Source organism: Oncorhynchus gorbuscha, linkage group LG01 (assembly GCF_021184085.1).
Source record: "Oncorhynchus gorbuscha isolate QuinsamMale2020 ecotype Even-year linkage group LG01, OgorEven_v1.0, whole genome shotgun sequence".
Lineage (NCBI taxonomy): Eukaryota > Metazoa > Chordata > Actinopteri > Salmoniformes > Salmonidae > Oncorhynchus > Oncorhynchus gorbuscha.
The window spans coordinates 41,972,820-41,996,519 of NC_060173.1; the positions used below are offsets into that span (position 1 = coordinate 41,972,820).

At 42.6% G+C, this 23,700-nt stretch overlaps 2 protein-coding genes across 2 annotated transcripts in view; both read right to left on the reverse strand.

Moving 5' to 3' along the window:
• Positions 1–11,523, reverse strand: part of LOC124037826 (vacuolar protein sorting-associated protein 4A-like) — a 31,657-nt gene extending 20,134 nt beyond the window's left edge. Inside the window, exon 1 of the mRNA XM_046352938.1 lies at positions 11,356–11,523. Coding sequence (XP_046208894.1) covers positions 11,356–11,376 — 21 coding nt within the window. The 5' untranslated portion in view covers positions 11,377–11,523. The remainder of the gene's footprint in view (positions 1–11,355) is intronic.
• A 399-nt stretch (positions 11,524–11,922) lies between these two features.
• Positions 11,923–23,280, reverse strand: LOC124007872 (beta-2-syntrophin-like). The gene is made up of 7 exons (XM_046318715.1): positions 22,468–23,280; positions 17,008–17,218; positions 16,559–16,766; positions 15,742–15,884; positions 15,346–15,542; positions 13,774–13,964; positions 11,923–13,659 (listed from the first exon to the last, which is right to left on the reverse strand). Exons 1-7 carry the CDS (start codon positions 23,183–23,185, stop codon positions 13,567–13,569), a joined length of 1,761 nt encoding a protein of 586 aa, XP_046174671.1. The 5' UTR covers positions 23,186–23,280; the 3' UTR covers positions 11,923–13,566.
• Positions 23,281–23,700: the final 420 nt, after the last annotated feature.

A 23,700-nucleotide genomic window follows, 5' to 3' on the forward strand; every position in this document is an offset into this window, starting at 1 on the left:
TTTGAAGATGAGTTGATGGAAAATTTAAAAAAAATGTATGTGAAAAAAAAGTTGTAAATATATATATATACAGGACACGACAAGACGAGGACAAAAGACGTTTGAACTGCTATGCCATCTCGGGCGTTCCAAGAGAGATGGCATAGCATGTTACAGCGCTTGTTTACGCAAAACAGACTGAAGATAAGAGGCATATCTGTGCTAATTAGTTTCTGCATCTCCGAACACCTGTGTTTAAATGGAAGACGGACGCAAAAACATGTCACTGAAAAATACTGTTGGCTAGAACTAAGTTAAAACCGGTTAAAACAGTGTATATTTTGCATTTATGACATTATTTTGATGTCATATGTAAGTAGAGACTATAAATAGTTAGGCTACAGGGACCCCCCGGGTGGTGCAGTGGTCTAGGGCACTGCATCGCAGCGCTAGCTGTGCCACCATAGACTCTGGGTTCGTGCACAGGCTCTGTCGCAGCCGGGCGCGACCGGGAGGTCCGTGGGGCGTCGCACAATCAGCCTAGCGTCGTCCGGGTTAAGGAGGGCTTGGCCGGTAGGGATATCCTTGTCTCATCGTGCACTAGCGACTGGTGCATGCATGGTGTTTCCTCCGACACATTGGTGCAGCTGGCTTCCGGCTTGGAGGCGCGCTGTGTTAAGAAGCAGTGCGGCTTGGTTGGGTTGTGTTTCAGAGGACACATGGCTTTCGACCTTCGTCTCTCCCAAGGCCGTACGGGAGTTGTAGCGATGAGACAAGATAGTAACTACTAACAATTGGATACCACGAAAAGGGGGTAAAAATCAACAACAAAAAAGGGGAAAAAAGTTAGGCTATTATTGGGCTAAATAACAGCATACAGGTTAACTGGTAACTAACGCTAACTATAAGTTTAATTTATGATGTGGCTTGCAAGCTACACAATACATTGGTATATACAGCCTGAAACTGATGCCTGCAAAATCGTGTAAATGTTCCTTACAAGCCAGAATGTTGAATACAATAACATTTTTATTTACTCTGTTGGTTTTCTGTGCAGTTTGTCCTTCGGCTGTACGAAATTTGAGACTAAAGGTCCACAGGATAGTATTGTTTACCAGACTTTTTAGAGAGCCTGTAGGTATATGGTTCAATGGCTATTAAACCAAGACAATGAAAATGATACAGTGCCTTGCGAAAGTATTCGGCCCCCTTGAACTTTGCGACCTTTTGCCACATTTCAGGCTTCAAACATAAAGATATAAAACTGTATTTTTTGGGGGAAGAATCAACAACAAGTGGGACACAATCATGAAATGGAACGACATTTATTGGATATTTCAAACTTTTTTAACAAATCAAAAACTGAAAAATTGGGCGTGCAAAATTATTCAGCCCCCTTAAATTAATACTTTGTAGCGCCACTTTTTGCTGCGATTACAGCTGTAAGTCGCTTGGGGTATGTCTCTATCAGTTTTGCACATCGAGAGACTGAAATGTTTTCCCATTCCTCCTTGCAAAACAGCTCGAGCTCAGTGAGGTTGGATGGAGAGCATTTGTGAACAGCAGTTTTCAGTTCTTTCCACAGATTCTCAATTGGATTCAGGTCTGGACTTTGACTTGGCCATTCTAACACCTGGATATGTTTATTTTTTAACCATTCCATTGTAGATTTTGCTTTATGTTTTGGATCATTGTCTTGTTGAAAGACAAATCTCCGTCCCAGGCTCAGGTCTTTTGCAGACTCCATCAGGTTTTCTTCCAGAATGGTCTGTATTTGGCTCCATCCATCTTCCCATCAATTTTAACCATCTTCCCTGTCCCTGCTGAAGAAAAGCAGGCCCAAACCATGATGCTGCCACCACCATGTTTGACAGTGGGGATAGTGTGTTCAGGGTGATGAGCTGTGTTGCTTTTATGCCAAACATAACGTTTTGCATTGTTGCCAAAAAGTTCAATTTTGGTTTCATCTGACCAGAGCACCTTCTTCCACATGTTTGGTGTGTGGCTTGTGGCAAACTTTAAACGACACTTTTTATGGATATCTTTAAGAAATGGCTTTCTTCTTGCCACTCTTCCATAAAGGCCAGATTTGTGCAATATATGACTGATTGTTGTCCTATGGACAGTCTCCCACCTCAGCTGTAGATCTCTGCAGTTCATCCAGAGTGAGCATGGGCCTCTTGGCTGCATCTCTGATCAGTCTTCTCCTTGTATGAGCTGAAAGTTTAGAGGGACGGCCAGGTCTTGGTAGATTTGCAGTGGTCTGATACATCTTCCATTTCAATATTATCGCTTGCACAGTGCTCCTTGGGATGTTTAAAGCTTGGGAAATCTTTTTGTATCCAAATCCGGCTTTAAACTTCTTCAAAACAGTATCTCGGACCTGCCTGGTGTGTTCCTTGTTCTTCATGATGCTCTCTGCGCTTTTAACGGAACTCTGAGACACAGTGCAGGTGCATTTATACGGAGACTTGATTACACACAGGTGGATTGTATTTATCATCATTAGTCATTTAGGTCAACATTGGATCATTCAGAGATCCTCACTGAACTTCTGGAGAGAGTTTGCTGCACTGAAAGTAAAGGGGCTGAATAATTTTGCACGCCCAATTTTTCAGTTTGATTTGTTAAAAAAGTTTGAAATATCCAATAAATGTCATTCCACTTCATGATTGTGTCCCACTTGTTGTTGATTCTTCACAAAAAAATACAGTTTTATATCTTTATGTTTGAAGCCTGAAATGTGGCAAAAGGTCGCAAAGTTCAAGGGGGCCGAATACTTTCGCAAGGCACTGTATATTCTGAATCAGGGGAGGATGGAGAACAATCCCAACATTTTTTTGTGTGGGATAAAAAATAAAAATAAATTATAAAGAAAATTCAAACACCCCAAAATTTACCAATTGTTCTCCATCATCCCTTGATTCAGAATTTACCATAAGATAAGATGGCACCAATGGAGATTGTCGAAATCTTACGTGCGCCGCGCCAACCCGACTTTGTTATTTTGTGACTATCTTTGTGTTTAACCTTACTTTTGTTGTGTAGAAAACTCACACCATTATCACCTATGACCGCCAAGTACTTTTAAACTATGAATCGACAGCTACAAACCTCAACTTCGACATTGATTTTGGCTCCTACTTCAACTCCGACTCAGCTGTTCCGTTGTTTACCCCGGACCCTACTCCACTGTTCGGGCTACCCAAGTGCCGCAAGCAAGGGCTAGAGTCCTTGTTAGACGCAAAGAAAAATCATCCGGCACTCCCCTCTGTTTTATTGGCAAATGTCCAGTCACTTGAGAACAAGATGGATGAGCTCTGTTTGAGAGTTTCTTACCAACAGGACTTGAAAAGCTGTACTACTCTATGCTTTTAAGAAACTTGGCTGACGGGTGATATGGACATAAAAGTCTAGGGTTTCTCCATGCTTCGTCGTGACCAGACAGCGGACTCAGCAAAATCAAAGGGGGAGAAGTGGGCCTCTTCATAAACAACTGGTGCGCTGCTTCAAGTGTGAAGGAAGTCACAAGCTTTTGCTTACCTGAGCTTTCATCTGTAATCATCACTGTTGTCTACATCCCACCACAAAACGAGAATAGCATTAAGTAGGCACTCAAAGAGCTGTACAGGGCCATAAACAAGCAAGAAAATGCACACCCAGAGGCAGTGGGCGGAGACTTTAACATGGGAAACCTAAAATGCATTTTACCCCACTTTTACCAATATGTCTCCTGCGCCACAAGAGGCGCTAACAATCTGGACAACTTTTACTCTACCTAGAGAAATATATATAAGGCCCTCCCACACCCTCCCTTTGGCAAACCAAGCCATGACTCCATACTCCTTCCTGTTTAGAATCAAAAACTCAAACAGGAAATATCAGTGACGCACTCAGTACGGAATTGGTCTGACAAAAGCTGACACTAAGGTACAAGACTTCTTCGCTAGCACAGACTGGAATATGTTGAGGGATTCATCCGATAACATTAAGGGGTTTACCATATCAGTCACGGACTTCATCAATAAGTGTATCGACAACGTCGTCCCCACAGTGACCATATGTATGTACCCTCACCAAAAGCCAAGGATTACAGGCAGTATTAAGGAAGTTAGAGGTAGTTTTGCCAGCCAATATATACCGCAATGACTGCACTCACATCTGTAACCATGAAATGCTTTGAAAGGCTGGTCATGGCACACATCAACACCATCATCCCAGACACCCTAGGTTCACTCCAATTTGCATAACGCCCCAACAGATCCACAGATGACACAATCTCTATTGAACACAGAGAAATACCTACAGTGCATTCGGAAAGTATTCAGACCACTTCCCTTCTTCCAAATTTTGTTGTGTTACAGCCTTGTTCTAAAATTGATTACATTATATTTTTGACTCATCAATCTACACACAATGCCCCATAATGACAAAGTGAAAACAGGTTTTTCGATAATTTTTTAAATGTAAGTATTCAGACCCTTTGTTTTGAGACTCGAAATTGAGCTCAGGTGCATCCTGTTTCCATTGATCATCCTTGAGATGATTCTACAACTTGATTGTAGTCCACCTGTGGTAAATTCAATTGATTTGACATGATTTGGAAAGGCACACACCTGTCTATATTTGTTAGTTAGTTAGTTGTTGACAGTGCATGTCAGAGCAAAAACCAAGGCATGAGGTAAAAGGAATCTGGGGAAGGGTATCAAAACATTTCTGTAGCATTGAAGGTCCCCAAGAACACAGTGGCCTCCATCATTCTTAAGTGGAAGAAGTTTGGAAGCACCAAGACTCTTCATAGAGCTGGCCGCCCGGCTAAACTGATCAACTGTGGTAAAAAGGCTGACGAGACCCTGATGGTCACTCTGACAGAGCTCTGGAGTTCCTCTGTGGAGATGGGAGAATCTTACAGAAGGACAACCATCTCTTCAGCACTCCACCAATCAGGCCTTTCTAGTAGAGTGGTCAGAGGGAAGCCACTCCGCAGTAAAAGGCACATGACAGCCCGATAGGAGTTTGCCAAAAGGCACCTAAAGGACTCTCAGACCATGAAAAACAAGATTCATTGGTCTGATGAAACCAAGATTGAACGCTTTGGGCTGATTGCCAAGCATCACGTCAGGAGGAAACCTGGCTCCATCCCTACGGTGAAGCATGGTTGTGGCAGCATCATGGTGTGGGGATGTTTTACAGCGACAGGAACTGAGAGGCTAGTTAGGATCGAGGGAAAGACGAATGGAGCAAAGCACAGAGCGAGATCCTTGATGAAAACCTGCTCCAAAGCACTCAGGACCTCAGACTGGGGCGAAGGTTCACCTTCCAACAGGACAACGACCTTAAGTAAACAGCTAAGACAACGCAGGAGTAGCTTCGGGACAAGTCTCTGAATGTCCTTGAGTGGCCCAGCCAGAGCCCGGACTTGAACCAGATCGAACATCTCTGGAGAGACCTGAAAATAGCTGTGTAGCGACACTCCCCATCCAACCTGACAGTGCTTGAGAGGATCTGCAGAGAATAATGGGAGAAACTCCCCAAATACAGGTGTGCCACACTTGTATCATCATACCCAAGAAGACTTGAGGCTGTAATCGCTGCCAAAGGTGATTCAACAAAGTGCTGAGTAAAGGGTCCGAATACTTATGTAAATGTGATATTTATTATTATCATTATTTCTTTTTTAAACATATTTATACATTTTGCAGATATTTCTAAAAACATGTTTTTGCTTCATCATTATTGGGTATTGTGTGTAAACAATTGAATTCATTCTAGAATAAGGCTGTAACATAACAAAATGTGTAAAAAGTCAAGGGGTCTGAATAGTTTCCGAATGCAAAGTATGTGAGAATATAGTGCATTGAATAATGCACACTGCTCTCTCCCACCTGGACAATAGGAATACCTACTGTACGTGAGAATGCTGTTCATTGACTACCATAGTCCCCTCCAAGCTATCCCCAAGCTCGGACCCTGGGACTGAACACCTCCCTGTTCAACTGGATCCTGGACTTTCTGACGGCCATCCACAGGTGGTGAGGGTAGGTAACAACACATCTGCCACGCTGACCCTCAACACGGAGGCCCCTCAGGGGTGTGTGCTTAGGCTCCTCCTGTACTCCCTGTTCACCCACAACTGTATGGCCACTCACAACTCCAACACCATCATCAAGTTTGCTGACAACACGACGGTGGTAGGCCTGATCGCCAACGACAATGTGACAGCCTACAGGGAGGAAGTCTGAGACCCTGCAGTGTAGCAACAGGACAACAACCTCTCCCTCAGCAAGAAAAAGGAGCTGATCGTAGACTACAGGAAACAGACCCCATCCACATCAACAGAGCTGTAGTGGAGCGGGTTGAGAACTTCAAGTTCCTCCGTGTCCACGCCACTAAGGATCTATCATGGTACACACAACACAGTCGTGAAGAAGGCGCGACTACGCCTCTTTTTCCTTCAGGTGAATGTTAAGATTTGTCACGGCCTCTCAGATCCTCAAAAAGTTTTCAGCTGCACCAGTGAGAGCATCTCGACTGGCTGCATCACTGCTTGGTATGGCAATTGCACCACCCTTGATCGCAAGGCACTACAGAGAGTGGTGCGGACAGCCCAGTACATCACTTGGGCCGATCTCCCTGCCATCCAGGACCTCTATACCAGGAGGTGTCAGAGGAAGGCATGGAAAATTGTCAGGACCCCAGCCACAGCCTGTTCACTTTGCTACCACATGGCAAGTGGTACCGTTGAACCAAGTCTGGGACCAAAAGGCACCTGGGTTCGTTCCACCTTAAAAAGCACAAGAATGAGAATTTCGACACACACCATCTCAGATAGTTCTGAAATGTTTTTAGTTTTTGTTAGAAATATATACAATTAACAGTCCTGCTTCAAAAATATATAATTGGATTTCTGAGAAATTAAGCAAATTGACTGCACTAAGAATGAGTTAGACATGAGGAATCCAAAGAAACGGCCAAAAGCCACCCACGGACCATTCACACCTCATGCCAATCCCACCTCAATAATGAGTATACAATCTCAGTTTTCTATGTCTGAAATGTAGTATGGAGCTTCAGCTCGGAATGTAGTTTCTTCATCCTATGTAATGTATTCCCAGTGAATTTGGTGAGTTTTTCCCCCCCTGTTCTGAGAAACGAGTCATGGTTGAGTCAGTCGTTAGGTTTTTGTTGCATGTCACCAGAATAAGACCCTCAATATTTATTGGAAAAAAGCATCAAGCTTATACCCGTGTACTTTCACCACTCTGTGAAGTTCATCATAACTTATTTAATCAGTAGCCTAATAAACTGAATGCTTTCCCCAGTCGTAGTGGGAGGACCACACAACATACATTGCGTGAATCTAAGTTTACTTCGATATGATGGTTATTATCTGAATATTTGCACATAAAGGTGTTTCCAATGCAATTTCTCACATAATTAATTTTACCGACACAAAAAGATCCCATCTGGTCTAGCGTATTTTGGAAGGTTTCCTGACAAATTTCCATCAGCCCTGTCGTGACATTTTTTATCCAACATGTACTTTACTCGCATAAAATGGTTGGATGGAAACCTGGTTAATGGTACCTACAGTGGGGCAAAAAAGTATTTAGTCAGCCACCAATTGAAAAATCACATAGTATGATTTTTAACGAATTTAGTTGCAAATTATGGTGGAAAATAAGTATTTTGTCACCTACAAACAAGCAAGATTTCTCTCTCTCACAGACCTGTAACTTCTTCTTTAAGAGGCTCCTCTGTCCTCCACTCATTACCTGTATTAATGGCACCTGTTTGAACTTGTTATCAGTATAAAAGATACCTGTCCACAACCTCAAACAGTCACACTCCAAACTCCACTATGGCCAAGACCAAAGAGCTGTCAAAGGACACCAGAAACAAAATTGTAGACCTGCACCAGGCTGAGAAGACTGAATCTGCAATAGGTAAGCAGCTTGGTTTGAAGAAATCAACTGTGGGAGCAATTATTAGGAAATGGAAGACATACAAGACCACTGATAATCTCCCTCGATCTGGGGCTCCACGCAAGATCTCACCCTGTGGGGTCAAAATGATCACAAGAACGTTGAGCAAAAATCCCAGAACCACACGTGGGGACCTTGTGAATGACCTCCAGAGAGCTGGGACCAAAGTAACAAAGCCTACCATCAGTAACACACTACGCCGCCAGGGACTCAAATCCTGCATTGCCAGACGTGTTCCCCTGCTTAAGCCAGTACATGTCCAGGCCTGTCTGAAGTTTGCAAGAGAGCATTTGGATGATCCAGAAGAAGATTGGGAGAATGTCATATGGTCAGATGAAACCATAATAGAACTTTGGTAAAAACTCAACTCGTCGTGTTTGGAGGACAAAGAATGCTGAGTTGCATCTAAAGAACACCATATCTACTGTGAAGCATGGGGGTGGAAACATCATGCTTTGGGGCTGTTTTTCTGCAAAGGGACCAGGACGACTGATCCGTGTAAAGGAAAGAATGAATGGGGCCATGTATCGTGAGATTTTGAGTGAAAACCTCCTTCCATCAGCAAGGGCATTGAAGATGAAACGTGGCTGGTTCTTTCAGCATCACAATGATCCCAAACACATCGCCCGGGCAACGAAGGAGTGGCTTCGTAAGAAGCATTTCAAGGTCCTGGAATGGCCTAGCCAGTCTCCAGATCTCAACCCCATAGAAAATCTTTGAAGGGAGTTGAAAGTCTGTGTTGCCCAGCAACAGCCCCAAAACATCACTGCTCTAGAGGAGATCTGCATGGAGGAATGGGCCAAAATACCAGCAACAGTGTGTGAAAACCTTGTGAAGACTTACAGAAAACGTTTGACCTCTGTCATTGCCAACAAAGGGTATATAACAAAGTATTGAGATAAACTTTTGTTATTGACCAAATACTTATTTTCCACCATAATTTGCAAATAAATTCATTAAAAATCCTACAGTGTGATTTTCTGGATTTTTTTCCCTCATTTTGTCTGTCATAGGTGAAGTGTACCTATGATGAAAATTACAGGCCTCTATCATCTTTTTAAGTGGGAGAACTTGCACAATTTGTGGCTGACTAAATACTTTTTTGCCCCACTGTATATAAACTTTTTACACTTCCTGTCCAAATCATCCTGAAGTATCTAAAAATGGATTGTGTTACTCAATTATGTATTTCTGTCTATAATAAAGCCCTTTTGTGGGGAAAACAAATTCTGATTGGCTGGGCCTGGCTGCCATGTGGGTGGGCTTATGCCCTCCCAGGCTCACCCATGGTTGCATCCCTGCCCAGTCATGTGAAATCCATAGACTATAGACTAGGGCCTAATGCATTTATGTATATTGACTGATTTCCTTATATGAACTGTAGTAAAATCAGTAACATCTTTGAAATTGTTCCCTTTTGCATTTATATTTCTGTTCATTATTTATACAAAATAAATCTCCTTCTGGTGCTCCTTACATTCTGTTTGTTGCCTAATGTTTTTCAAGTTGGGAGCAGTGTGTGTAGGTTGTGTTTTTGTGGGAGTGGTGTGTGTGTGTTTATTTGAGAAAGGGATACAGAGAGTGTGTGAGGGAGGGAGAGTGTGTGTGACCATGGTGCTTGCCTACGGAGCTGTGAGGGGAACGGCACCTCAGTACCTCCAGGCTCTGATCAGGCCCTACACCCAAACAAGGGCACTGCGTTCATCCACCTCTGGCCTGCTCGCCTCCCTACCACTGAGGAAGTACAGCTCCCGCTCAGCCCAGTCAAAACTGTTCGCTGCTCTGGCCCCCCAATGGTGGAACAAACTCCCTCACGACGCCAGGACAGCGGAGTCAATCACCACCTTCCGGAGACACCTGAAACCCCACCTCTTTAAGGAATACCTAGGATAGGATAAGTAATCCCTCTCATTCCCCCCCCCTTTAAGATTTAGATGCACTATTGTAAAGTGACTGTTCCACTGGATGTCATAAGGTGAATGCACCAATTTGTAAGTCGCTCTGGATAAGAGCGTCTGCTAAATGACTTAAATGTAAATGTAATGTGTTTTAAAGAGTAAAGAAGGTTTCATTCAGTGTTTTCTCCTTACTGCCACAATGACATGCAGATCATTATGCATGTATATTCCTTCCTCCTATTCCTCCAGCCAAATCACAGGTAGGCATTTGCAAATATTAGTAAATCAGCCATGCTATGCAGTATTCTGTTTTAGTAAACAGTGTGAATTTAAATTCAATATGTGCTGCATTGAGTAGAAGTGTGAATATCAGTGACAGGTTTTTTGTGTAGCCAAGCAAATGCGCATAACGTTTCGAAAGCAGGAATAAGCATTGGGGGGATGGGGCGAACAGAAAGCTAAGCCACTCAATTTCCCCACTGTGGTATCGCGATACTACTCACTATCGTGATACTACTCAGTATTGTAATACATGCCCTGGTATCAAGTCCTTAGGAAAATGTTGCTATCGTGACAACACACACACACACACACACACACACACACACACACACACACACACACACACACACACACACACACACACACACACACACACACACACACACACACACACACTCCTTACACTCTCTACATTTGCTGATGCTACTCTATTATCTATCTTGATTGCCTAATCATTTTAACCCCTACCTACATATTACCTCAACTACCTTGTACCCCCTGCACATTGACTCGTGACTAGTCAATTGCTATTTACTATTTTTATTTGCCAATTTCCTTACTTTTTAAACTGCATTGTTGGGAAAGGGCTAAGTAAGCATTTCACGGTCATCTACACCTGTTGTATTCAACTCCGGAGTGGTGCAGCCTAGAGGCGTCACTACAGACCCTGGTTGGGAGTCCTATAGGGCGGCGCACAATTGGCCCAGCGTTGTCTGGGTTAGGGTTTGGCTGGGGTAGGCCGTCATTGTAAATAATAATTTGTTCTTAACCGACTTGCCTAGTTAAATAAAGGTTAAATGTGACGAATAAAATTGTATTTAATTTAGTGTTTTCATTGTCATGGCATGGTTCAATAACAATTGACGAGAGAAGACCGAATATCCAATATAAAACAAATTTTACCTGGGTGCTGAACCGTCCATAGAACTACCTACCCGCTCTCAGAAGTCGGGTAAACAATATTTTGCTGTAGATATTTTGTTTAAAATTACAAGCAACTGAAAGACAAACCGACCAATGTAATTGTATATAACATTCTGGCTTGTAAGTTTTGTAATTTACACTATTTGCATACATTAGATTCAGGCTGTATATAACAATTAATTTATTACAGCCTGGTTAATCACACTACACATAATGAATGCAGTATTAGCACATCAATGGTGAGAGATTGTTTACACAGTTATTAGATATCTAGCTAGCTAACCTACCTGTAATGTTGACGTTGTCATTTCATCTCACTCTGCACTCCACCCAAATTCCTGTCTCTGATACCAATTCAAGTTACCTTTCAAAATATGTTTGCAATATTTTCAGAGGGGAGGTTGCTGTATGACTAAGGTAACTACGCTTGCCTCTTTCTGTGACAGCCGCAGCCCAGCAATGGTTTTCACAAGTTACCACAGCCACAAAGTCAACATTGGCTATATATCGCAAATTATGCATTTTTGGCCTTAATTTAGAGTTAGTAATAAGGTTATCAGTGTGGTTAGGTTTAAAATCAGATTTTAATGAGATAAATTGTAGAAATAAACGGGGATTAGTCATGACTTTGTGGATGTGGTAACTACTGACGACCCCCCCAACAACACCATAGACATGAGAACGCCTGCATCTCTCCGAAGAGAGAAAAAAAGAGGTTCTGCCGCCTAGCGGATATGGAGTCAGGAAAAAAACGAGGGTAGGAAGGGAAGTTATTTCGAAATCTTTGTAATTTTTACCCCGTGTGGTTTTCTAAACCAGTTCTTTCCACTGTAATGATCAGACAAAACCATCTGTTACAGCTGGGCATTAACAGATTTTATTCTTATAGATATTTACATTTTAGATGATCATACATTGCGTATATATTTTAGAGTGCAGGCTTGGAAGTCAATTTTTTTTAGCATGTAACAGGTTTGCCGCAGCAATGTTTCTTCAATGCTGTCCTGCTAAATGATTGTGTCAAACGCAAAGCTACCACAGATACATTTGGTTCAACACTCTTTCTTAAAAAAAATGCTTTGCAATAACAGTACATTGCTCGAAACAAAATGGAAGAAAGATATATAAAAAAAAAAAATTAAACAATGTTTGACAGATCTGTATTGATACCTACAAATTATTAAAAGTACAGAGACTGAAGTGGGATAGAGTTCAGACATACAATTGGCAGCATCCACTAGGCACTTACAGTATCTGCTTACATATTAAGTCAAGCTGGGGGATCATGTGGTCAAGCAGGGTCTGAAGAAGAGCCATGACATAATGTAACAATCAGAGCCAGTGGTAACATACAGCATGATACGCTTACACAGGGATAAAACAAAATAATTGCATCCTATTTGTGCTATTAAAAGTATCCAAAGCTTTTACTAACTGGACCTGAAGCCTGTTTTGAAGATGAGACAGAGAGAGAAGACTTGAGACAAATGAGCCATAATGCAGCTGAAATGTCATTTTCCCAGATATCATAGTGCTGAATGAACATCTTTGAATGCTCTAAGTATTTTGCTTATTTTAATTATGTAATATGACCATGGAGTATATGGGCAAAAACATGACCCAGACCCCTCAGGGACTTTACTGTGGATGCATATTGACAGTACATCTCATGTTTGCATGGTGTGTATGAGGAACTTCCACAGGAAACACAGAAAAAGAAGAGAGTAGAAAGGCAGAGAAGCTTAGGTATGACCTCATATCATGAACTCTAATAGAAAGACTTGGCTTAAGGCCAATGCAGAATGGAGTGGTATAGGGAAGTGGTGTTCTCAGGCAGCATGGGACAATGGTTTGGCGGTGTGGCTAGCCTACTGGAGGGAAGGGTGTCTGAGGCAGGTTACATAGGGGTCACTGGTGTTACACCGTGATTTTGTAAATGCTCCAAAATAAGATAACTTTTTCCATAGTCAAGTCATGCTAAACATAGTATATACATACAAAGAATAAACAATACAGAAATAACATGTTTACAGTATAAGAATAATACTATTGCTGTGCATGTTTAAGGCTTACTTTGCTTTAAAACCCATTAGCTTTTGAAGACAAATAACTTTTACACAATAAAAATAGCATTTATCACTACATGTAACAAGGCACAGTTGGCAATCCTGATTATAAGTCATTTTAGATCATGTGCTAGATTATCTGTTTTTTGGGTAACATGCACTATAAAGCCAACACAAATGCAAAAGTATAAACCCATTCACACTGGCAGTATGCTCTTGGTCATTTACACTCAATCTACAACTTGCAAACCCAATCGCATTTACACATACTTAGATGAACAAATACATACTCTGTTCTTCACAAAAATCACTCATTCACCTGACAAGAACAAAGTACATGCATAAAAAGAGCACATATACATTGGAACGCTTGTGATGAATGATGCATAGTAATAAGAGGAATATTTGTTGATGTGCCTGACCCCAGCCTCTTCACGTCAGCAGGCCCAGACGAGACAGTTTGGCCGACAGGAAGGAATGAAGAACAAACACCACGGGCTTGGGGCCAGAGTGCAGGTCAAACACCTAAAAAGACAAAGACCAAATAAAACATACGAAACAGTAGATCAATCAATACATTAAAGGGACTATTAGACCATTACTCTCTGAAATGCTCTAATGTGTCCAACACCGATGTACCATTTCACCCTCTGGACCTCCAAAGTCCAGGTAAAGGTTGCGGATCCCATCGTCTGTGGACATCTTGAGCTTCTCGAAGGGGTATCTGAAGAGCACAGTGCCCACTGCAGGCTCCCTTGACTCCCGGGTCACAGTGAAGCCCTTCTCATAATGAAGCGTGAGGCGAACGTCCTGCCTGTTCAGCATGCAACCTGAGGAACAGAGGAGAGGGTGAGAACTTTGTGTGTGTGTGTGTGTGTGTGTGTGTGTGTGTGTGTGTGTGTGTGTGTGTGTGTGTGTGTGTGTGTGTGTGTGTGTGTGTGTGTGTGTGTGTGTGTGTGTGTGTGTGTGTGTTAGTATGCATGTGCCTGTGTGAGAGGTCTGAATATGTTTGTGTTGGAGTGGAATCGGGAATGAAAAGACTCAACGTGAGTGGAAACATTCCCCCTTCTTTTACCATTGAACAGTAGTTTTTTTTAACATTAACATTTTTCTGTCATCACTTCCTGTATCACAGTAAGAAGTGAATCACGTGATTCCAAAGCCTCACTCAGTAATATACACAGATAGTTAGACAAACCAACGTTATACATACATCCACTCACCAATGTTAGAAATACAGACCACAGGAGGTTGGTGGCATCTTAAAGTTAAAGTTTTAAGTTCCTCGACGTACACATCACGGACAAACTGAGACGGTCCACCCACACAGACAGCGTGGTGAAGAATGAGGCTGAAGACATTTCGCTTGTCACCTATAACCCTCACAAACTTCTACAGATGCACAATCGAGAGCATCCTGTCGGGCTGTATCACCGCTTGGTACAGCACCACCCTCAACCGCAAGGCTCTCCAGAGGGTAGTACGGTCTTCACAACGCATCACCGGGGGTAAACTACCTGCCCTCCAGGACACCTACAGCACCAGATGTCACGGAAGGCCAAAAAGATAATCAAGGACAACAACCACCCAAGACACTGCCGGTTCACCCTGCTATCATCCAGAAGGCGAAATCAGTATAGGTGCATCAAAGCTGGGACTGAGAGGCTGCTGCCAACATACAGACTGAAATCACTGGCCACTTTAATAAATGGATTCAATAATTGTATCACTAGTCACTTTAAAATAATGCTACTGTAATAATGTTTACATATCCTACATGACTCATCTCATATGTATATACTGTATTTTACACCATCTATTACATCTTGCCTATGCCGCATGGCCATTGCGCATCCATATTTATATGTACATATTCTTATTCCATCCCCGTGTATTAGGTAGTCATTGTGAATTTGTTAGATTACTTGTTAGATATTACTGCACTGTCGGACTAGAAGCACAAGCATTTCGCTACACTCGTATGAACATCTGCTAACCATGAGTATGTGAACAATAACATTTGATTTGATTTAATTGGGGAGGACAGGTTCGTGGTCATGACTGGAGCTGAATCAGTGGAACGGTGTCAAATATACCAAACTCATGGTTTCCAGGTGTTTGATGCCATTCCATTTGCTCCGTTCCAGCCATTATTATGAGCCGTTCTCCCCTCAGCAGCCTCCACTGATACAGACATACACATCCACTCACCAATGGAGATCTCCTTAATCAGTTCTGCAGCGGAATGCCCCCCCTGCACCAGCGCCCGGGTCCACGAGGACAGGTCCCAGTGCGTCTCCACCCGGAACACATGGGATTCAATGCCTCGCCCTGTACCTGTCCGAGTGGCAAACACCAGGTCTGCCCCCTGCGCCGGGGAACTGCGGGCACTGCCAGAGTGCACCAGTCTACGTAGAAACGGGTACACACCAAACAAGGTCAGCTCATCGTTTGCTCCTCCCACGAGTGATCTTTATCAAGTTAAGTGATTCATAAGTTATGATAACAAAACACCAACACATCTCAGAGTGAAAGAGGCAGAGAGAGAAAAAGACAAAGAGAGATACAACCTACATTCTAATGCTGTCTGGCCACCTGTTGACGTACCTTGTGGCGAGTAGCGGGTGTGTGAGCAGGGGTGTGGACCATGCTTCGCAGTTCCATGGGACTGATTCAAACAGCAGGATATCTTTCTCTGTCAGTGCCATGACGATTGGTCGGAACTGGTGCCGCCCACCATCCAACTGGACCTACACCATAAAGAAAGAGAGACAGCATGAGAGAAAGTGTCAAAGTGCTTATGTCATTACTGATAAGGCTTTTCCATGTCTGTTTGTGTAGGTGTGTGTGTGTCATGCTAGATGGGCCCAGAGGAAATAGTTAATGCAACAGCAGCTTCCTGTGGTTTTCTGTCTCAAAGTACTTCCTGTCAACCCCCAACAAGGCCAAGTAAACAACCCTGCACAGACAATATCCATACATTAAACAGGCGTACCGACATTACACCACTACCTGCTTTGTGGACTATTTGCTGCTTTCATTTTGTTCAGCTGTTTCCCTCTTTTCCCTATTCTTCAAATTTCTTCAATGTTGTTCTCTATTGTTCTTTTAAATTATGTGTACCCATGTCAAATGCATTTAAAATAAATTCTGATTTGTTTCTGATTTGCACAGCAAAAGTATAAGACGGCACATTTAAAAGACTATAAAATATCACAACAAGCATAGTGACCATCTATAAAACAAACTGTTTACAGTACACATGCAGTAAGGTACACGACTGAACAACAAAACAATACTGTATGTGTGCAACTGTACATAAGTGTATTTCACAACAGCATACAGTACTTTTTAGTATAATTTAGTTATTTCTAAATAATGTTTTGTTTGTGTAATTTATTCTGAAGGCCTATGAGTGTAGTACCTGTTCTGCCAGCCAGCTGATATGTTTGAGTTGGGGGTGTGACCCCGTGGTGATGGAGCCCAGGTAGGAGTTGATGTGGGCCAAAGTCTGGGGCAGCAGGGAAGCAATGTTGGTGTGGATGGCTGTGAACCAGGAGTGGGCGCTGGGGCTGTCCTTACAGCGCAGCACCACCGTGTGCTGGCCATCAGGAGAATGCAGTTCCAAGAGCCTGTAGGAGTCAACAGTACTCATCATCATAGTGTCTAGTTGTGTCCATTTTATTTCTGTTTGGTTTTCATTTGTAATTATATGCACTTCAAAATTATTCTGTATAAATGAAAACCAATTTAGAAAATGCAATAACTTATTAATTTCAATGATTAATTCTTATCATTATCTTACTAAACATACCAAACCAACACTCCTCCTCTTTGTATTCGCTCTCACACTCACCCCCACGCAGGTCTTACCTGTTCTCCAGGTCAGGTATAGTCAGGTTCCTGCTGATGAAGCACATTTTGAGGGGGATGACCTTTCGGTCCTTGGCCCCGCTGTGTTTGGGGGACCCCGAGTCCTCACTGCAACTGAAGTTAGGGGATTGAGGACGCACCCCATCCCACGGTAGGTCTGCTACCAAGGACGGCTTCTTAAACAGTGGGGAAACCTCCCTGATATATTTCACTACAGAAACACAGAAAAAATAAATAAACAGTGATTAAATATGCATAGACCTCAAGTTGTAAAAAAGTGTGTCCAAAAGAAACACAAGATTGATCATATATTTCAGACAGTGGTTGAAAAAGTTGCAACGCTCGATTAAAGAGTAATAAATGTTTTATAAGGACGTATTAGTCTCTTGTTGAGTTGCTCTGAGTTGGAGAGTTGGTGGGGCAGTTGTGTGCTTAGCAGGTCAGCTCCTTGGAGAATAATAGTTTTGACTGAAATCATGGATTCAGTTTCCAAATTTGGTCCCGTGGCCCATTCCACCTCACACATTCTCTTTCCCTCTCCCTTCCTTCCTTTAGTGCTCTGGGTCGCTCTGCTCTGACTGAGAAACTCAAAACGAGTAGCTGAAGAGACAAGGTCATTGTCGGATGTAGGCGAGGATTAGGCTTGTGAAAGTAATTGGCCCAAATATCTGCTAGTACAAGTATGGGCGGACTGTGTGTGTGTGCAATTTGACAGAAGGAGAGAAGTCATGGTAAGGCACTGGGCCAAGGACTGGAACCTATTTTCCAAGTCCCTGCTAACCACACTGCTCTTACTAACAGTGTCAGTGAATATGTCTGCTTATCCAAGTCTTTTGGAGTGTATGTGTGTGCATGCATGTTTTAGAAAGTGGCTGGCCTTCTGGACATGGGCCAGAGCATGACTAGAAACCACCTAACCCCAACCCTGAAGAGATCAAGATGGGCAGAGCTGCCTACAGTTATACAGCGCAATCCTGAGCTAGCAAAGTATACATTACACTGAGTGTCATATGTCCAATACACACAGCCACACGAAGTAGTGAATGACAACTCTAGATTCAATGTACTGAAAAGATTCTGTAAAGATGCTCACTCAAGACTTCCAGCCACAATATCACTGCAGTGTTCCAGTGTGGTTATAAATGCCATGGAACGTTTAAGTACAGGCTTGGTCTCGGTCTCATTCCTCTGTTCCCACTGTACTGTAGCTCTGGTACATCTTTACGGATACGCTTTAGCCATCACAGGTTGAAGAATAGGTGACTAAAGAACATGACACTGGCTCACACTCAGAGGAAAGATACATGTTGGAGGCTTACCACACCATCTCCATTTGTCAATACTATGCTTGAGTGAGTGCAGATTGCAGTTTGGGCTAGTTGTGTTTTATGGCAGTGTTTTCTGATGAACTAAACAAGGAAGATGTTAATCCCAGTCCCACCATGGCATTAAACAATTGTGAAAAGTTCAGAGACAGATAGTTGGTTCCAGAAGCTGCTCTTGCTGTCCCTCGCTGGCGCTGTTTAAAGATCTCATTAGAACTGTTAGCTACCGTACTGCTTTTAATTAGGGCAGTACACAGAGGTGTGTGTGTTTGACTTTGAGAGAAAGAGATGGGACTGGGTCCCTAGAGGTGCCATCACACATAGCTAGCGATAATTTGTCCTCCTTCCCTCCATACCTATATGGCCACAGCAATGCAGAGGAATGAGACCGAGGAGGAAGGGGAGAGCTGGAGGAATCTGACAGACTCCAACTCATTATTTGGCTGAAGGAGTTGAGGTTCAAACCCATGGTATGTTGTGTACCCCCCTCCATTCCCCATGGTTTGATCATGCACACATTTGCTCTTCTCTTCTTGTAGACTTGACCCGGGTATTGCTTTATGTGCCTGGCTACACCCCAGATCCTGACCAATGTTTTTCTTCTGACCACAATCCTCCTGTGGTTTGTCCAGCTCTACCTTCCTCTCCTCCCCACGAACGTCTTTCTCTCCTCCTGCCCCAGACTGTGTGCTGCCAGGCCTTTAATGAGAACAGTGTGTCAGACTCCACAAGTGGGGAGGGGGGTTTGTAGAAGGCTCTGGAGAGGCTCCTTTCAAATATACAGTACCAGTCAAAAGTTTGGACACACCTACTAATTCAAGGGTTTTTCTTTATTTTCTACTTTTTCCTACTTTGTAGAATAATAGTGAAGACATCAAAACTATGAAATGACACATATGGAATCATGTAGTAACCAAAATAAATTTTAAAACAAATCTAAATATATTTTCAATTTTAGATTCTTCAAAAGTAGCCACCCTTTGCCTTGAAAGCATTGCATACTCTTGGCATTTTCTCAACCAGCTTCACCTGGAATTATTTTCCAACAGTCTTGAAGGAGTTCCTACATATGCTGAGCACTTGTTGGCTGTTTTTCATTCTCTCTGCGGTCCAACTCATCCCAATTGGGTTGAGATCAGGTGATTGTGGAGGCCAGGTCATCTGATGCAGCACTCCATCACTCTCCTTCTTGGTCAAATAGCCTTTACACAACCTGGAGGTGAGTGGAGTCATTGCCCTGTAGAAAAACAATTGACAATCCCACTAAGCGCAAACCAGATGGGATGGCGTATCGCTGCAGAATGCTGTGGTAGTCATGCAGATTAAGTGTGCCTTGAATAAAAAATAAAATCAGTGTCACCAGCAAAGCACCCCTAAATCATCACACCTCTTCCTCCATGCTTCACAGTAGGAACCGCACTTGCGGAAATCATCTGTTCACCTTCTCTTCGTCTCACAAGGACACAACGGTTGAAACCAAAAATCTCAAATTTGGACTCATCTGACCAAAGGACAGATTTCCACCAGTCTAATATCCATTGCTCGTGTTTCTTGGCCCAAGCAAGTCTCTTCTTATTGGCGTCCTTTAGTAGTGGTTTCTTGTCAGCAATTCGACCATGAAGGCCTGATTCATACAGTCTCTTCTTAACAGTTGATGTTGAGATTTGTCTGTTACTTGAACTCTGTGAAGCAATATTTCGGCTGAAATCTGAGGTGCAGTTAACTCCAATGAACGTATTCTCTGCAGCAGAGGTAACTCTGGGTCTTCCATTTCCTGTGGCGGTCACCATAAGAGCCAGTTTCATCATAGCACTGGATGGTTTTTGCAATTGCACTTGAACAAACTTGGAAAGTTCTTGACATTTTCCAGATTGACTGACCTGCATGTCGGACTGTCATTTCTCTGATTATTTGAGTTGTTCTTGGACTTGGTCTTTTACCAAATAGGGTTATCTACTGTATACCACCTCTACCTTGTCACAACACAACGGATTGACTCAAACGCATTAAGGAAAGAAATTCCACAAATTAACCTTTAACAAGGCACACCTGTTAATTGAAATACATTCCAGGTGACTATCTCATGAAGCTGGTTGAGAGAATACCAAGAGTGTGCAAAACTGTCATCAAGGCAAAGGGTGGCTACTTTGAAGAATCTAAAATATATTTTGATTTGTTTAACATTTGTTTTTTTACGACATGATTCCATATGTGTTATTTCATAGTGTTGATGTAATCACTATTATTGTACAATGTAGAAAACAGTAAAAATTAAGAAAAATCCTGGATTGAATAGGTGTGTCCAAACTTTTGACTGGTACTGTACATATCTGGCCTATTTTTTTTTTAAAGCCCCCCTTTGCTGCTCCCCTTCAAACACACAAACCTGCCCCCTTCCTCGCCTCTGATCACCCTGACCTGGATCACAAAAGGAGGGCATGGAAATGAGTGGAAAGAGTGTATATATCCAGTAGGTGGATCTTTTTTTACACAAACACTATGCACAAGGTGCATGCTGCTTCACTGTTCCTGCAATGAATCCCACATACACAAATATCTTAGCTAAGTAGGTTATACTCAGATATTTCTGTGGATATCCATTTCTGTTTACAAACACAAACAACTTGAGGGAAAGGAGAGCAAACGTGCTTGTTCCACTGATATGAATCAAAACGGGTAGTGTTACAACATTAACCTGGATCCACACATCTATATGTGATGGCCCTTTTTTAATGCTTTAACTCATAGTGCATTGCATACTCAAGTGAAATGTTCAATGGTCAGTAAGTTTTGGTTTGTGAACAACATAAATTAACTAACTCTCTCTAATTGGGCCTGTCCCCATTTTATGACTAGAGTCTGTCTCATTGTACTGTTTTAATTATTCCTTTTAACCGGACAATGGTCTCCTACTCTATCCACCAATAAGCAGGAAAACTAAACACAGACAGCCACGATCCAATTGACTAATGTTATTCAGTTATTACATTTCCATTACCATGGGCTCATATTTATTAGGAAAAGCTCAATAAAGTAGCTATTGTATTTGTTAGAAACACAACATTCATGCCTGTGTGCGAGTTTTATGCAGATTTTGGAAGCAACCTGGTTAAGGAATGTAAAGTCACTAATTGCCCCAATGTCTAGGGTTTATGTATTGTGTACATCGCATAGTGGTCTGGAAATTTAAATCTAATTTCGACCTTGTCCATCTGTGGTTAGGCCTATGGGAGTCTTCAGAGGATGCCCTTTTACTAACATCACAACTCACTCCCTGTCAGTCTAACAAACATTGACAGGGAACTGGCACATTCCTTAAACAAATTCCTAGGTTCCTCAGTGGAGAGACAGTCTTATTTTGAACTATTGGGCCTATTTGAGATGAGAAGCAGAAAAAAATTAAGCCTACTTTATTTTGTGAGTTACAGTGAGACCTCATTTGACAGAATGAGACAAACTGTGTCACATAAACCAACTCTCTACACCCATAAAGGGTTAATTTCCAAAGCATTAAGCCGATTCACCACACAGTGCATTTCAGCCCCTGACCAGTTGTTTCCAACCCCCAGGGCTTCACACCAAAGTGCTCCAAAATCAATATAAGAATACACAAACATGATGATTAACTGTTCTAGCCTACAATGACTTATCTAGAATAACCACTGCCATATACAATGTAGCTAATTTTGTAATCACTGTTCTTACTTTTCTATTTACAATAAGCCTAATGAGTCAGTGGCTGTGAACTGGTTACATTGTAGCCTATAGCTATGTGCTGTAGTCTGGCAATGTAATAGAATGGAAACATTGTAGCCTAAAGTTTGGCCTGAATCCTGCCTAAATTTTTAATAATTGAAAAAGTATCCTGGGCATCAATACATTCAACATACTGAATGTTAATCATCCAACTGGCTATTCGTAATCTTCTTTTATTTAGGTCTGTGTCTATTTCCCGATTGTCAAAAACATGCAATACTTAGCCCACAGCTCCATAGTAGGCCTTCATCAAGAACGAAGCAGAATAAAGTTTTATTTTGCTATCAAGCGCACATTGTTTAGGGTAATAGGCCTGGTTGAGGCAGCTGTCAGAATGACTGGCCTTCTCAAATCCCCGCTATTGCGTTTGAAAACTTACCCTCAAGCGTAACCTCTTTCCCGGCCTTTTTTAGAGCCTGCACCGCTAGATCATGCGTAGCCTCCCTGAGGTCCTTTCCATTGACTGACAGTATCGCGTCACCGACCCGAAGAGCTCGACTCTGATCTGCTGCAAGTCCGGGAAAGATCTTGGATATTAGGATGGGCATTCGGTTTTCCCGACCCCCCTTGATGCTGACCCCCAACCCGCCCGACTCTTGTTTTACAACTCGAACTTTACGCACAGCTTCCGATGCGCAGGATTCTAAATTGATGGAAGTTTCGCCATGCCTGGAACTGAAGCTAGATCTAGGACTACCGTAACTGGACCCCGGGCTGCCAAAATCAGAGTTCGTACCGTTATCACGATTATACTTGCTAGAGCCTGCGCTAAAACCTTCGTAGTGACCCCTGTTGATTCCCCCGTGCGCTGGGCTACTGCTTCGTCCTAGCGCACCATGGTTCGGATGTAGTTCTGGGTTCAAGATTTGACCATGGTTCGAATTTCCCGACGTTAACCCTGGGTCGTTTCCGTTTGATATTCCATTTCGTAGGTCCGCTGAATTGTTGCAATGCAAGTTGTTCGCGTGCCCGCTTATCTCTGCTTCGGCAGTTAATGTGAAAGTCTCGCTGGTCAATTCGCCCGCTACCCGAATCCAGCGATCCCGGAGCAAAAGGTCTAATTGACCATTTTTGTCCGCTCGTGTCCAGAGAGCCATCCTGTAAATCCGGGGCGGGTTTCAGACTAAAGTCATTATGAACTTTTTCTTCTTTTCAGAGCGCGTACCCAAGCGCTAGCCTACCCTACATTTGACACACCCACTTACGCACAGATGGTGGAAAACAGTTGCCTCTGACGGACTCTCTCCCTTATTATTGAGCGCGCTTAAGCCCGTTGTCTGTGGCGTGAAAACTTGGAGCCAGACGACAGAAACAGCCAATACATTCAATAATGTGTGATTGGACCTTAAATTACTTATTCATGAAAGGCGGGGTTTAAAAAAATTCTCGACAGGCTTATCTTTACTTTTTATGTTATGTTGACCAGTCCATCTCCCTTCTCACTATAGTGGTGGGTATATTAGAAAGGGAAAGGGGAAAGTGGGATACCTCAAACCAAATCAAATCAAATGTTATTTGTCACATACACATGGTTAGCAGATGATAATGCGAGTGTAGCGAAATGCTTGTGCTTCTAGTTCAGACAATGCAGTGATAACCAACAAGTAATCTA